The sequence below is a fragment of the Garra rufa genome, chromosome 16, assembly GCF_049309525.1.
Source record: "Garra rufa chromosome 16, GarRuf1.0, whole genome shotgun sequence".
Classification (NCBI taxonomy): domain Eukaryota; kingdom Metazoa; phylum Chordata; class Actinopteri; order Cypriniformes; family Cyprinidae; genus Garra; species Garra rufa.
In genome coordinates this window covers 38,023,746-38,041,277 of record NC_133376.1, presented here as the reverse complement: position 1 = coordinate 38,041,277, position 17,532 = coordinate 38,023,746, and the positions used below count along the sequence as shown (strand labels likewise).

At 31.8% G+C, this 17,532-nt stretch overlaps 1 protein-coding gene across 2 annotated transcripts in view; it reads left to right on the top strand.

Moving 5' to 3' along the window:
* glra1 (glycine receptor, alpha 1) overlaps positions 1–17,532 on the top strand; it is a 98,673-nt gene that overhangs the window by 52,687 nt on the left and 28,454 nt on the right. For both annotated transcript variants that reach the window (XM_073820877.1, XM_073820876.1), the window contains 3 exons: positions 2,397–2,534; positions 9,662–9,876; positions 14,904–15,050. In XM_073820877.1, the coding sequence (XP_073676978.1) occupies positions 2,397–2,534; positions 9,662–9,876; positions 14,904–15,050 (500 nt within the window). The remainder of the gene's footprint in view (positions 1–2,396; positions 2,535–9,661; positions 9,877–14,903; positions 15,051–17,532) is intronic.

The following is a 17,532-nucleotide window of genomic DNA, read 5'->3' as shown; positions in this document are numbered from 1 at the left end:
AGTTTTAGAGTGGGTGACGGATGGGGTTATGTAATATTTGAACAAATCTCTCTCATTAAAATCTGTTTTCTACATGCCATGCAGACAAGCGCACAAGACATCTTTCCACATTTTGATACTATATGGGTCAATCCTGGGATTCAGTAATATTTCAGTCCCCCAGAGTTTCTAAACTAGTGGTTAACCAAAATTAATTTAATTGTTCAATGCTTTTCACAATACTTTGGTATGCGCATTGTAATGAATAAAAATAATTATTGCATTTTAATACGTTTCTAGCATAAAATAATGTCTTGTATCTATCTTAAAACAAGCATTTTGTCATGTCCCTGAGGCACTTCACTGAGTTTATACTTAGAAAATGATTAACAACATGTGCAGTGTTTGTGATTCTTGGCAATAATGCAAGCATTTATTTGCATTCCTTTCATGTGAAGAATATTTTTCTAAAAAACTGCAAGGTATTTTATAAAAAAACAGACTTTAAAGTCTTAAATGTCATAATAATAATACATTATTTACCAGAAATTGCATCATTCAGGGCTCTTTATTATTGGTGCAGAAAATGGTTAATATTATCATACTTTTTATTCATGTTTTTGAGGCACATTATAGTCAGGGAGAGTACTGTCAAGCTTAACAACTCAACCCCGTCACATTAAATTAGGATGGAAAATGATTATTTTTTTATCATTTTATTTTAATTCATAAGTATGTACAATGTGCTTGTTTTATTGACAATATGAGAGAGAAACAAAACCAAAAATTAAAACTGAAGGCAGTGTGTTACAGACTTCAACACTGTCACACCTTATCACATTCATATTTTTGGAAAAATATAAGGAAGACAATTAAGAATGACTATCTGACATGTGTTTTAGTTAAACTTCTAAATGTAACATTTTTTACAAAAATAAAGAGACTACAGACGCAATTTTTGTATTTTTAGTTTCAGTCCTGTGAAAATGTGAAAAACATGATAAATGTCACATTTGTTATCATTAAATTGTTTTCAGGGACACATGAGCAGTAGGTATGCGTTTGTTTTATAACAAGTTCTGTCTAAAATCTTATTTTGTCTGTTACAGGGTTGAGAAAATTATTAACAAATGTGCACAGCGTCTGATTTCTGGCAATTTGTCAGCATTTATTTGTGTTCCTTTCATGTGAAGAATTTTTTTTTTGTATAAAAACAGACTTTAAAGTTATGTCCCTCAGTCTGAACTCAACCCCATCACACTAACCATTCTACGCCCATAATAATTTAGACATTATTGACATTATTTACCAGAAATTACATCATTTAGGTCGTTTTTGAGGCACATTATAGTAAGGGAGGGTACTGTAAAGCTTAACAACTCAACCCTTTTGCATAAAATTAAAATGGAAAATTATTATTTTTCAACATTTTATTTTAATCCATAAGTATATACATTGTGCTTGTTTTATTGCTGCCATATATGGTCTACTCTCCTAACTACATGAGGAGCAGTGGCCATTTTTAATTGAAAAACCTCAACCCTGTCACAAATATATGTATTTCATATTGTTACGGGGTTGTAAACTTGTGACGTGGTTGAATTATTTACTTCATTTATTAATATTTTTAATAAAAACTGTATAAAAAAATAGTCATGGTTTCAGCAAATATATACTTAGTAAAATCATGACAACTCATATTTTTGGATGTAATATGTCCGCTTAAACTTTGACACCAACACCCACATTTGCAGCAGAAAGACAAAACCCCAAAATTTAAACTGAAGGCAATGTATCCCTTTAAATGTCTTACAGACTTCAACCCCATCCCTCCTTGTCTCATTCATATATTTGGAAAAATATAAGGAAGACAGCATTTCTTGGGCTAAAACAATACAATTGTGTTTTAGTTAAACTTCTAAATTAAAAAATATAAGAAACAACAAAATAAAGAGACCATAGACACACACAGTTTGTGTATTTTTTAGCTTCAGTCCTGTAAAAATGTGAAAAATACGATTGTTATCGGAGACACATGAGCAGTAGGTAGATGTTTGTTTTATAACAAGTTCTGTGTAAAATAGTTTTTAAACCAGTCAAAGTTTGTCCGTTACGTGGTTGAGGAAAAAAAGGTGTCTCAATCTGAAAAAAAAAAAAGAAAAATAATAAAATGTCTTTAATGCCTGAGATGGCAAAAATATCATTTTGTTCCCGAATCCCAGAAATGACCCATATATATTGATTTTTCACTGCTGGGTAGAAACTGATTATGTAACAAGATTACTTGTAATTATCAGATTTTTAAATGCTCATAATCAAATTGCAATTACTTTTTATGGATTACCTGATTGCATATTCCTGCTGGCACAAACAAAGTTTGAAAAGACTTATCTATTGTGTCATTCTTCCTCCATTAGTTGGCTACACGATGAATGATCTTATATTCGAGTGGGACGAAAAGGGAGCCGTGCAGGTAGCAGACGGACTGACTTTACCTCAGTTTATACTAAAAGAAGAGAAGGATCTGCGCTACTGCACCAAGCACTACAATACAGGTGAGTGGCGTTCATCTGTATGCAAACCTGTAGTGTTTGTTCATTGCTGACGCTACACTAAAAGTGGAGGACACGGACGCTAATCACTGTTGTTGGATCCTTTGTTACGAAGCACTTGGTACCAAAACGGGTTCAATGAAAGGTTGTGGACCACAGCTTTGCTTTGAATCTTCTTCATGAACTTTCGATTGGGTTAAATACCATCTGTTCAGCCAGAGTTGACAGTCAGGATTTGTTACACTCCAGATAAACTGGAAAATTGCTGAAGGCCAGACTAGTTCAGATCGAAAATAGAAGCAAGCCAAAACAGCAGGGACAGTCAGAGCAGATTTCCTGTCTCTTTTCTTGAATTATTATCACTGGGATAATGAGAGTTTGTGTGCTTTTGTTTTGTTTGCTAAAGTTTTAGTGGATATACTTTATTTTGCTTTAACATTAGTTTTGTTTTTTGTTTTCTGAAGGAGGTCGCATTTATCTGAAATCATAATACATGGGCTTGGGAAGAGAATTTGTAGAAGTTAAAAAGGTTACTGTATTATGTTACAATTACGTTAAACATATTAATGTTACATTTAGTCAAAAGGAGATTGGAATTTTACCATTTAAATTTTAGTGAAATATTCATAGCATTGATGCTCAATCATGAAACACAAGCAGAATGAAATTTAAATTTAAATATTTAAATACAAATGATTGCTTTAAATTTAAAGACAGTTGCATAATTTACGCTGTGTGTAAAAAGCAATTACAGGCATTGCTACAACCTGAGATATCAACTATGCAAGAATTTTTAATTGCCTCAAAATTAGGGATGTAACGGTATTGTAAATACCGTCGTACCGCGATAGCAATTTTTTTCGATACTATCGTGATCGCATGACTCGATAAAACGATAGGTCTTCTGAGAAAAGTTTGCTCAGGCGAATGGAGCGAACGGGAGGTAGCGGGAACTACAATTCCCATCAGCCCAGGCGTGGCCATCATTCTTTGCGGTCTGTTGCCCGCCCCCCTTGAACGTCAAGTTCATTTTATTTTCGATATAACGCCAGATCACAATAGAAGTCATTTAAGGTTATCTTTACTATAGAACAGGTCTATACATTGTTCTTTTTTTAAACAAACTAAATTGCCTTATGTTATCTTATTTACACGAAGGCATGTCATTTCTGTCTCCACATGGTCGCGCATTTACAATGTCTCTTCCACGAAAACACGCAGGACTCCATTCATAAAAACCGAATCTACTATAGCGCGGAAGGCCACGGAATTCGTTGATTTTTGGATTAATAAATCAAAAGTTGGTCTGTCACTTAATTCAAATCGCGATATGGACTAGTGTCTGTGAAAACTGAAATGCAAAAAGACCGTTTTAATATGAATCCTGCATGTTCCGTTTGCTTCTGTATGAATTTCATTTGAGAAAACTAGCATCATATCATACTCTACACAGAAACTTCACGGCAACCTGTCAAAATAAAAGTTCGGTTTAACATGAAACAGAACAATATTAGTCTTGTATTACTTTTGTACAGTATAATGTAGGTGTTTATATATTCCTATTTAAATAATTTACATAAAACAATATATAATAAAAAATAAATATTACAACAAGATTAACCACTTAATTGTAGAAAAAAATACTACAATTATTATTTAAACGTTTTAAACTGAATATAATTTTTCTTCCATGTATTGATTTTATCAGTAAACCTCTGTTTGTTTGCCAAAAATTAAAAGGGTTTATTTTTCATTTGATTAAAAATAAATAAATGTTTATGCTTTCATTTGATTATCAGAAAAATTAAAACACATAAGAATTTCTAAAAAAAAAAAAAAATTTTAATTTTTTGTTATTAAAATTGAAAAATTGAAGTTCCTGTTTCAAAGTTTACAGATAGATGGCTAATTTGTATGCCATTGATATGTTCAGTGTGCATGTAAACTGTTTAATAAACACTTCTGGCACTTTTTTCGAGTCTCTTCATTAGTTTTGTTTTTCCTGTAAATGATTCAATAAATACCGTACCGTGCCATTCATACCGAGGTATTACCGTACCGTGAAGTTTTGATACCGTTACATCCCTACTCAAAATATTTCATAATGGAGAAAAATGTATGTTAATGTAGATTTCTCCCCATTTTTGGTTGGTATCTTTGTGCTTATTCTTCATCCTTTCTGTTTTTGTTTCTTTGAAAATATGGATGGAAGAAATGTAAAATATGCTTTATCCTTTGATAGACTTTATGAATATCCTTTTGATAGTCTACATGAAATTATTTGAATAGGCACTGCCTAATAAAACAGACAACATTTAATTTTTTTTAATTTAAACATTTAAAATTTACATTTTTAAATGACAATTTAAAAAAATAAATGTAAAAAATTATTTCAATAGATGGTAACATTTTTAGTATTAGTTAACTATATTAGTTAATATGAACTAAGCATTTATTAATCTTAGTTAATTTTATTATTTACTAATACATTATTAAAATCAAAAGTTGAATCTGTTAATATTATTTAATGGACCTGAGATAACTTGAACAATGAACAGTTGTATTTTTATTAACTAACGTTAACAAAGATGGTAACACTTATTACAATATGTGACCCTGGACCACAAAACCAGTCATAAGGTTAAATTTTACAAAACTGGGATGTATACAAGCTCAATAAATAAGCTTTCTATTGATGTATAGTTTGTTAGGATAGGACAATATTTGGCCAAGATACATAAGTTTGAAAATCTGGAATCTGAGGGTGCAAAAAAATCTAAATACTGAGAAAATCACCTTTAAAGTTGTCCAAATTAAGTTCTTAACAATGCATATTACTAATCAAAAATTACATTTTGATATATTTATAGTAGGAATTTTACAAAAAATCTTCATGGAACATGATCTTTACTTAATATCCTGATGATTTTTGGCATAAAAGAAAAATCAATAATTTTGACCCATGCAATGTATTTTCGGCTATTGCTACAAATATATTCCAGCGACTTAAGACTGATTTTGTGGTCCAGGGTCACATATATGTAATTTGTTAACTTTAGTCAATATATTAACTAATATGAACAAACAATGAACAGTACATTTATTACACTATTTATTAATCTTTGTTAATGTTAGTTTATAAAAATACAGACGTTCATTGTTTGTTCATGTTTGTTCACAGTGCATTAACTAATGTTAACAAACACAACTTGTGATTTTAATAATGCCTTAGTAAATGCGTAAAATTCACATTAACTAAGATTAATAAATGCTGTAGAAGTATTGCTCATTCTTAGTTTGTTGACTAATGTGGTTAAGTCTAATGTTAACTAATGAACCGTCTTGTAAAGTGTTACTGTTAATATTAGTTTCTTAATAAATAGTTACTAGTTAACATTATTTTAATTAAAAAAATGATTTAATCTTTTTTATGTTAATTTAATCTTTTACTAATTACTTTATTAAAATCAAAAGGTATATCTTAATATTCTTTAATGGACCTAAGCTAGCTTCAACAAACAATGAACAGTTGTATTTTTATTAACTAATGTTAACAAAGATTGATTAATACAATATTAATGTAACATTGCTCGTTGTTGGTTAATGCTAGTTAATGCATTTGCTAACATTAACTAATAGGACCTTTTTGTAAAGTATTACTGTAAAATTAAAGTTTACAAATGAAATACAAAACGTAAATTAGTAACACTTGGTTCATTAGTTAACATTAGATAACTACATTAGTTAACATGAACTAAGATTCATTATATAAATCATTGTCATTTAGAAATGAGATTGCGTGGGTGTTTGAATCTCAATCTTTTAACGATTAATCAGCTCTAGTATAATGGTTTGATTGCTTGTGTTACGTAAAAAAATAAATAATTTTGCCTTAAACTGATGCAGTAGCCTAGATTTAATCCGGGTGCTGATCAGGTCGCAGTCTTTACTTTTCGACGTAATGATTACGAAAACGATTATTATTTTTAATAATTATTATTTTATTTCAATAAAAGTTATGAATTTCATTTCGTTTTAGATTTTCATTTATTTTATTTCAGTTTACGAAAATGTTTTCTGATCAATCGTTTTTGTCTGAGTTTTAGTTTTCGTTTACGAAAATAACCTTGTTGCTAAGAAACAAAGTTAGTTTTTTAATTAAATTTAAAAACTATTTATATACAAAAAGTATATGCACAAATTTCTGCTCATGCAGACCTGTCGTTTTCATTCTGTATCAAGTATTGGTCATCTAGATATTACTTTTCTCTTGTCTATATTTGCATATGTGACCATGAGCTAATCCAGAACAAATTAATACCAGTCAGAATTCATTACTTTAATAAAGCTCAATATTTGCACAATTCCCCCTTTCTCTCTCTGTCTCTCTCTCTCTCCTGTACGAGGTGCATCTCTTATGCAGGAACTGGTCACATTGCTTGCTTTGCACTTCACCTATCACCTTTGTGTTTGTGCTCTCCAAAGTCCATGGAAGACCCTGAAGATGCCCTAATGCTCTGATCGTCCTTCACTGTCTCCATTTCTCTCTTTCTCTCTGCATAGTCGTGTTACTCCAGCGTGAGCACCGGACAGTTGGCCCTGTGCTGAGTACATGCGCTCTGCTGCTCCCCAGTCGAGCATTAACCGGAAATTAAAGTGGCGTTTTTCTCAGATTTATTAGTGGCAATCTATTTTGATTTGCAGAGCAGGCCTAAGCTGCAGTCCAGCCTTCTCTTAGTTTGTCTTCCTCATCCGATTGCTTCCTGAAAGTCCCTTGGGAGAAATAGATACTGATGTAGTTTTCATTTTAAAGCTGGTCAGTTGCATCTCTGCTGTTTCTCACTTGGCTGTTTACGGTCAACAAACACCGCAGTGCAAAGAAAGAGTTTGCTCTCTGTGTTTGAGCTTCTGTTTGAGTCAATACCGGCATTTTTCTTTGTCTTTATTTATATTCATGTATGCAACGTTGTAGCCAATACCTAATATTCCCAAGGGTAGGAGAATAATCTAGAGGTTTATGCTGCATCAGCTCAATAACAACTGCGAAAGCTCCACAATTCCAGTTCAGCTGAGTAAATGCTGGAAGTTAAATGAACCTTGACCCTGACATTTTCAGCTCAGCTGTCTAGTTATACTGTGGGAACATGGAAGCGTCACAGGCTTTTGAAACTAAGAAAGGGATTTGACAATCCTGGGTACAGTTCCTGCTCCTTATAGCAGTTCTGGATCCTTAATGGATCAGTTTTTGGGGATCTAGGAATGAGATTTGACATTTCTGTTTCTATTTTTGTAAATTGTAATTGCATTGCAATTGTAATCATATTTTGCATTTGTAAAGTTCAATTCTATTGCTGCATGATTAGATCATTTGCAGATTTATTTCATTTTAATTTTTTTCAATTTATTTATTTTTTATTTATTTTGAGGTTTTACATTTCCAATTTCCTGGTTAGCACATCCTATCCTAATAGTTCCTAATAGCATCCTAATAGTTTATGTTTTCCTTTTTAAGGAAAAATTGCAGTTCTATTGCCAAATGGTTAAACAGTTTTAATAATAAATGCATTTTAAACATTTCTTCCGAAATGTGTTTAAATGTTGAAACTTTTGCAGAGATTTTGCATGTATGCATATTTTTTTTTTCTTTTGAGATTGCATAAATACTAAACAAGCAATACTAATCATTACTAATGATACTAATAATAATCAATATATCATAACATATTTAATTAATTTATTTTTACATTTCTAATTTCGTGGTTAGCCCATCCTAATCCTTAATAGCTTCTTTTTATTTTTAAGGAAGAACTAGAATTATATTGCCAAATGATTAGATCATTTTAATAATTAATAAACAGATAAACATTTACAATAAGATAAAAGATAAAAAGTTAGTTAAGGCACTGGCAACTAACATGAACTATCAATGAACAACTGATTTTTATTAACTAATATTAACAAAGATTAATAAATCCTGTAATAAATTTATTGTTAAATGTATTTTTTGTGCATTGTTCGTACATGTTAGTTAATACATTAAATGATGTTAACAAATGGCACCTTATTGTAAAGTGTTAGCATTTTTAATAATAAATACATTTTAATAATTCTTTACAAAATGTGTTTACATAAACGTTTACTGACATTTGCAGATTTATTTTATTTTATTGTATTTATTATTTGGTATAAATACTAAACAAGCAATACTAATCAAGTCAAAAAGTCATAACATATTTAATTAATTTATTATTACATTTCCTGGTTATCACATCCTGATCCTTAACAGTTTATTTTTATTTTTAAGGAAAAAGTACAATTCTATCATTGAAAATACAATATGTGACCACAAAACCAGTCAATTTTTTTTGCATTTTTTGCCATTTTGCATCATCTGAAAGCTGAATAAATAAACTTTCCATTGGTGTATTGTTTGTTAGAATAGGACAATATTTGGCCGAGAAACAACTATTTAAAAATCTGGAATCTGAGGGTGAAAAAAAAAAAATCTAAATACTGAGAAAATTGACTTTAAAGTTGTCCAAATGAAGTTTTTAGCAATGCATATTACTAAACAAAAATTTATATATTTAGAGTAGGTAATTTACAAAATATCTTCATTAAACACAATCCTAATGATTTTTGGAATAAATTAAAAATTGATCATTTTGACCCATACAATGCATTGTTGGCTATTGCTACAAATATATCTGCTACCTAAGACTGGTTTTGTGGTCCAGGGTCACATACATTTATAATAATAAAAACATTTTAAACATTTCTTCTAAAACATGTTTTGTGTTTTTTTTTTTTTTTTTTTTTTTTGAGGTGGCATAAATGCTAAACAAGCAATACTAATCCAAAATGTGAAAACATTTATTCATTTCTTTTTTACCAAGTACTGCTGACAAATACCAACGCTATCTCACAGCCAATATGGTCAATTGGACTACACTAGTCATGCTCTTTTTGCATCATTTGATTCTGGTTTTTGGGAATCATTTTTGAAAAAGAACCAGGTTTCACTTCCCAGCCCTATTTAAAAGCCTGTCTTAAACCTGCAATGACAAAACACTAGAGAATCAAATGAAACACGAGTTGACGATGAAAACTGCATATTATTTGTGTTTCAGGGAAGTTCACCTGCATAGAGGCTCGTTTCCACCTGGAGAGACAGATGGGCTATTATCTGATCCAGATGTACATTCCCAGTCTCCTGATCGTCATTTTGTCTTGGGTGTCTTTCTGGATCAACATGGACGCTGCTCCTGCCCGTGTAGGTTTGGGCATCACTACTGTGCTGACCATGACCACCCAGAGCTCAGGATCTAGAGCTTCTCTTCCTAAGGTCAGTTGGGTCTCCATCATGCTAAAAAAAAATGATGGCGTAGCGTTCACTCTGTTCAGCATATTATTGATTGTACCACTGCAGTATGTCATTATTATTAGTATTAACAATAGACTAGATAAATGAGAATATAATGGAAGATGAGGGGCATAGAATCTGTCTACAGTCCAATATAAGTGGATTATGAGAGCATATATATAACTCCGGAAATACTACATAAATTTAATACCAACATTCTCAATCAATGTATAAAACACTTGGCTTAACATGTATCACCCTAGGATATTATTGTACCATTGTTCTGACTTCTATGTATTTATGTACATATATATATCAGGGTTTCCGCGGAGTCTTAAAAAGTCTTAAGTCTAAAATTTAAAAATGTTACATTAATTTTAGTTCAATAAACAAGTATTTAGTCAAGTAGTTACTTACATTTTAGACAAAATATTTACTCTATGATTTACCCAACATTTTTAATTGATATATTTATAATCGTATTTAAAACATTAATCTCATAACATAATTTATTGCACTTTTAATTTTGCAGTGTAAATTGTGTAGTCTGACTGCTAACAGCCATATAGAATTTATTGATAAATTGTAATAATTTCAAAGGTGATGCATACATTTCAAAAGTAAAAAAAAGGCCTTTATAAAGGTAAATCAAATATGCAGATTTTAGATGTAAAAGCTAAAAGAGCACTGATGAAAATACTGCTTTAAAATAAATTGTTTACATCACCAGATATCTCTAGTGGTACTTTTATGGGGATATTTTGTGTGGAATAGTATCTGCTGATATGAAAATTCACTGTATATCGAAGTAATAAATTAAATATATGACAGCCATGAAATTGTGTTTACTTTTTACATTAAACATATTAAATATGACATATATGTTTGTAATATAATGTGTGTTTCCATTACAGGTTTAGGTCTTAAATTTCATATAAGGTGGTATTAAAAAGGTCTTAAAAAGTCTTAAATTTCACTTGTTCATATCTGCAGAAACCCTGATATATATATATATATATCAGGGTTTCTGCAGATATGAACAAGTGAAATTTAAGACTTTTTAAGATATATATATATATATATATATATATAAATTATATATAAATAAAAAAAAAAAATTTTCTCATGTTGAAGTTCCTAAAATCAATAAAGACAATGTTGGAAAAAATAGGGTAGCGCTACAAACAAGGACAGTTTTTATGGCAGTTTAAATCGCGATCACAATCAGAAAAATCACATTTAGTTTTTTCCCCAAATCGCACAGCCCTGTATAAATCTGAGACCCGCTGACATTTGAAGTCCTTGATGCCCAAATACAAAATCTAAGTAAACTTGGTTTTGAGAGACAGCCATAATATCTGTCTACACTTTGAAAAAGTTTATTTTATAATTTATAAACACATATTTTGTAATATTTGTACAAGGCTACTGCAAAATTCCCACTGTAGCATTGAATTTGTAAATAATGTTTAGTACAAGATGTTCAGTGCCACAGGGCTGTTTGTCAGAGACATGCTTCTGAAAAATAAGAAAAACTACTGGCCATTCATGAAGAATAATCATAGTAATAAGAATAAGTCCTTTTCATACATATTTAGCCTGTGGCATTGGAACGGCTATTTCATTATTCATTAATGCTTTGCGTTGATAGCTGTTTGTGTTGATGATTTTTCAATGACCTGCTATTATTGGTCATTTATTTATTTATATACAGCTTATTTCATTTGTAATTCTAATGTCCCTTTCTGTGTGTGGCGTGGCTGTTGACAATTAATTACTTTTTAACATAATAGGAAATGTGTCAATCATTTACACATCTCCTTGTGACCTTAAATGCGCTTCTTTAGCCTGCTGTAATACATCGTGCACATAGATTTTCAATCCTACTTGCTGCGTTATAATGAGACGGGATATTACAGTGGTTTGACATGCTGATCATCATTTACATGCATCATGATTTGGCACACACTCTGTTCAGGTTTAAATAGGCTGTCATGCCTGACTTAAAACATCTAGCATGGATAAATGAAATTAAAGAGGTTTGTATATGTATGTCCTGAGATACTATTCACAGTTTTGATATTCAGCAGGTGATTTTTATTTTTTTGAGTCAGCCATGCTTCTGGCTGCAGTAGGGTTGGGCAAGCTGACGATTTTGAAGATGTCCACGATCAACTTTTCATGTGAATTGTAGACAAGTTCGCGATTATGGTTGCTGAATAAATGAACTTACTCCATCGTGGTTGTTTTAATAGAGAAACATAGGCTATTGCAATTTATTTTCTATAATTTTACTTCTATAATATATTACCAGTTTGCATAATGTAGACAGAGAGAGTTCATAAGTCTTTGGTATTAATTTATTTAATTAAAAACCCCATAATAAATCAGTACACTAGATAAAATAAACCGTGTTTGAGTCCGCATTCTACTGATTTGTGCTTACTGGTGAAAGTGCAATACTTCAAATGCAAAAGTAAATTTCTCAAATCACAACAGTCATTACGATTATAATTTCGAGCAAAAATATTTTTATCAGTTTAACCATTATACAGCTTGAAGAAAATGAGATTTCATTGACTAAAGCCTGATTAAAATGAATGAAACGGTTGACTAAATATGATAACTGAAATGTACGTTTGAGTAAGACTAAAGGCCATTGCACACTGAGTATAAAATTTTCTATGTATTTTTATGTAAAAAAAAAAAAATATATATATATATATATATATATATATATATATATACGGCTCGATTTTCTGTGTTTTTGCATCCATAACAAGCATTTTGAAGGGAAAGGATGACGAATATGAGAAAACCGCATACTAAAATTTCGGACTCAATGTGCAATGACCTTAAGAATAAATAAAAAATGGCTTCTAAAATTAATTAATTAATTAATTAATTAATTAATTAACTAAACTAAAATAGTTTAGGTTTTCTTTGGCTAAAACTAGACTAAAATGTTGAGACATTTTTAGTCGACTAAAACTTCACTAAAACTAAATATAAAGTTGACTGAATATGATAAAACTAATAAGGACATTTAACATGGGACTAAAGGTCATTGCACACTGAGTTCGAAATTTTTTGCGTTTTTTTCTCTCTCTGATTTTTCATGTTCGCCATCCTTTCCTTTTAAAATGCTTGAAACAGATGCGAAAACACAGAAAATCGAACCCGATCTGAATTTTTTATGATGGACTAAAGTTTCGGAGGCAGTGTAAACTCGATTAAAATAATGTGAGGTCGTACTTATTTTTTCACGTGCGACAATTTTGGATGTGCAATGGCCTTTAGTGTGCAATGACCTTAAAGGAGTAGTTCACCTCCAGAACAAAAATGTACAGATAATTTACTCACCCCCTTGTCATCCAAGATGTTCATGTCTTTCTTTCTTCAGTTGTAAAGAAATTATGGTTTTTGAGGAAAACGTTTCAGGATTTCTCTCCATATAGTGGACTTCTATGGTGCCCCCGAGTCTGAACTTCCAAATTTCTGTTTAAATGCATCTTCAAAGGGGCTCTAAACAAAAACGAAAAAACACTGGCTCTAAACACTGACGAAGAAGCATACTTTTCAACCTCAAATGCTCATCTTGTCATTAACTGTACAGTATTCTGGTTCATGGCAGTTAGGGAATGTCTCCAACTACAAAGTCGCTGTTTTACCTTTTTTTGTAAAAGGCATTTGACCTTTGAGATGGGAGTTTTTCGACATGCCCTAACTCCAATGACTCAGAATACACAGAGTTCACACAGAGCTTGACAAGACGAGCATTTGAGATTAAAAAGAATATAAATTGTACATTGTTTAAAAAAAAATAACTGATTGTTTTACTAGATAAGACCCTTCTTCCTCAGCTGGGATCATTTAGAGCCCTTTGAAACTGCATTTTAAACTGCATTTTGGAAGTTCAAACTCGGGGGCACCATAGAAGTCTATTATATGGAGAGAAATCCTGAAACGTTTTCCTCAAAAAACATAATTTCTTCATGATTGAAGTAAGAAAGACAAGGGGGTGAGTGCATTATCTGTAAATTTAGCTTAGTAAAAATAGCTGACAAAATTAACACTAGTTTTAAATTGTGCAAACAGATGTGTCCATAGGCTTGTTCCACTCTAGATATATCCGATAAGACATCTCAAAACTGGGAAGATCACAGTTCAGATCATGATTTTGTCTTATAAGATCACAATATGATATTTTGTGCAGATCGCCCATCCCTATGCCGCAGTAATGATCATGCCTTTTTTTTTTTACCTCCCCTGTATCTTCCTACATTTATCTACACAGCTTAGTCTTTTGTCTAAAAAGACTATTAGGTTTGATAGTAGGTGTTATTGATGCAAATAATTACTAAAGTTTCAATTAACGAATTTCAGTAGGAGCATCTGAGATTAGCAGTGAAGATCAGAGTGGAGTATTTCATCAGCTCTGTCTCAGCCCAGCGCACCCCCATCATTTCAACAATGCTTTGTGAACCGTGTGCTCTGTAATGCCACCTAAACTCCACAACCGCTTTGGTCACTGGCTTGTCAAATAAAGTGAGTCTCAGCCAAGCGGTCGGGCCAGCAGCCGAGCTCTTTTCCAGGCCAAAGAAGCAGCTCTCAGCACGTCTCCCCGAGCGCACTTCAATCGCATATATGCGCCGAGACCGGGCCACTTTCTGACGACGATCGCACTCACAAAAAAAAAAAAAAAAAAAAAAAAAAACGTGCATAAAGTTTCTGTTGCTGCGCTGCTAAACCTAAATTCTTAAAATTGGCCTATTTTATTCATTAACGCTTTGATCCTCTATCTCAGGCTGGGTAGAATACTCCTTTCAGCTCTCTGGATTTTCAGATGAAAGGTATTCTTCCCTGTAATGGGCATATTTTGCGATTTTCTCAACTGGAAAGTTTTGAGCACTTGAGCTAAGCGAGTGACTCAGTGAGTGAACTTTCAGCCAGGCGGTGACTCAGAGTTGTTCCTCGTTGCCAATCCTGTTGGTTTCGTCTTGCTGCAGGTCTCGTATGTGAAAGCCATTGACATTTGGATGGCAGTGTGCCTTCTCTTCGTCTTCTCTGCTCTGCTGGAGTATGCGGCCGTCAACTTCATCGCACGCCAACACAAGGAGCTGCTGCGCTTCCAGAGGAGGAGAAGGCATCTTAAGGTGAGCCTTTTCAGTCCAAACACACTCCGTCTATCAGCCCTGAACCACTGTGATGAATATTCACTGTGATGGGGATTCAAACCTTCAGTGTTCTCATAGTTGCATTCAGGTTACAGAATACAGTAAAAATTTCATCAGGGCATCTAAGAGCAGAGTCTGACGAAAAATGGCATGGTGCCACATTCAGGGCTTTCAGAACTTGGCCTTTATTGCGGATGAAAATAAAAATCACAACCTAGATTTACTAGTATACTAGTCAAACTAGTGTCCTTAAGAGGGATGCTTAGGGGTCTGCAGAACATTTCACAGAACAAATAAAATATTGTAATATATTTAATAAAGTAATAATATACACCACTGTTTAATTGTAATTCACAATTCAATTCAGGTCTCTTAAGCTCACAAATAAAAATGGTAATATTGTCAAATATTTGTAAAAATTTAAAGTAACAGTTTTCTACGCTGATATATTGCAAAATGTCATTTATTCCTGTGATCGAAGCTGAATTTTCATGTATATGTATATGTATATATATATATATTTTTTTTTTTTTAAGTCTCTTCTGCTCACCAAGCCTGCATTTATTTGATCCAGAGTACAGCAAAAATTTGTACTACTAAAAAACTGTTTTCATTTTAATATGTTTTAAAAATGCAATTTATTCATGTGATTTCAAAGCAGAATTTGTATTTATGTTTATTGATTTAGTATCATTACTCCAGTCACATGATCCTTCAGAAATCATTCTAATATTCTGATTTGCTTCTGAAAAACATTTATTATTATAATGTTGAAAGTTAAGTTTTTTTTCATGTTTCTTGACAAAGAACAGCATTTATCTGAAATAGAAATCGTTTTTAACATTATAAATGTCTTTATAATCACTTTAAAGCAATTTAAAGCACCCTTGCTAAATAAAAGTATTACATTCCTATAATTTCTTTTCCCTCAAGAAAAAAATATATACTCACTCCAAGCTTTTGAATGGCATAGTGTATAATGTTACAAAAGCTTTTTATTTCAGGTAAATGCTGATCTTTGGATCTTTCTATTCATCAAAGAATCCTGAAAAAATATTGATTATAATAATAAATGTTTCTTGAACAGCAAATCAGCATATTAGAATGATTTCTGAAGGATCATGTGACACTGAAGACTACTGAAGAGTAATGATGCTGAAAATTCAGCTTTGATCACTGGAATAAATTACATTTTAAAAGAAGTATATTTTATTTTAAATAGTTATTTTAAATAGTAAAAAAAATGTTTCAAAATTTTACTGTTTTTGCTGTACTTTGGATCAAATAAATTCAGGCTTGGTGAGCAGAAGAAACTTCTTATATATATTACTTTTTTTTTTTGAAAACTATAATACTTTTCAGGATTCTCTGATGAATACAATATAATAGATTTTTTTGTAACATTATAAATGTATTTACTGTTACTTTTTGGTTTGGTTTTAATTATGCCTCCTTGTATTTATTTATTTATTTTTTATAAAATCTTTCTGACCCCAAAATTTGGAATAATAGTCTATAGCCATTATATTTTAATAAAAAGGTCATCCTTCCCCATAGGAAGTCATCATATTTTAAGGTACCGGTTTAATCTCCTCTCATGGCTTGAGCATGCTAAGACAGAAACCATCATAATACGAGTTGAAGTTGAAACATTAATGCTCCTTCCATTCATAGAGTAATGTGAGTTGGCATGGTGAAATCTTTCAAGTGGCTCAGAAAGCTGAGAATAAATCCTGAATCCCACTGTTGTAATCCTTAGTTTGCCTCTGGGCTGCTTGTAATAGGTGCAGTGAGATTAGTCTCTGGTTCCCTTAGCCCTACACAGGTAAATCCACAGAGACAGTCTACACGGCTCTCGCTGATAGCAGTCCTTCCACCATTCAGACGCCAAGGGCAAATTGTGCAAACTGTTCGGTATAAATGCCACAGATTGCCCTCCAATAGATACCCAACCCAAACAGCCAATGTTTGGTTAGCATGAGTTAGCTACTGCTGAAAGGTAACTGCACCATTCTAGAGACAAAAATCATCTTTGCTTTTTGACATAATGATAAAATAGCTGTTTATTCAGACAAAATAACATTTTCATACACTAACGTTAAAAAGTGTGGGGTCAAAATGACTTACCAATGCCTATTTTTCCAGCAAGGCAGCAAAAATACAGTAATATTTGGAAATAGTATTGCTGTTTGAAAAATGTTTTATATTTCAATAAAATGTAATTTATTCCTGTCATGCAAAACAAATTTTAAGCACCATTACTACAGCCTTCAGTTTCACATTAATCTTCAGAAATCATTCTAATATGCTGATTTGCTGCTCAAAAAAACAAAACAAAAAAATAAACAAAGACTGACGTCAAACTTTTGACTTATTTAGTGTAAATTGCAAGTATTTTATTAGTTTTAATAGGGCTGCTCGATTATTTTGGTGAATATTGTAATCATGATAATTTAACATG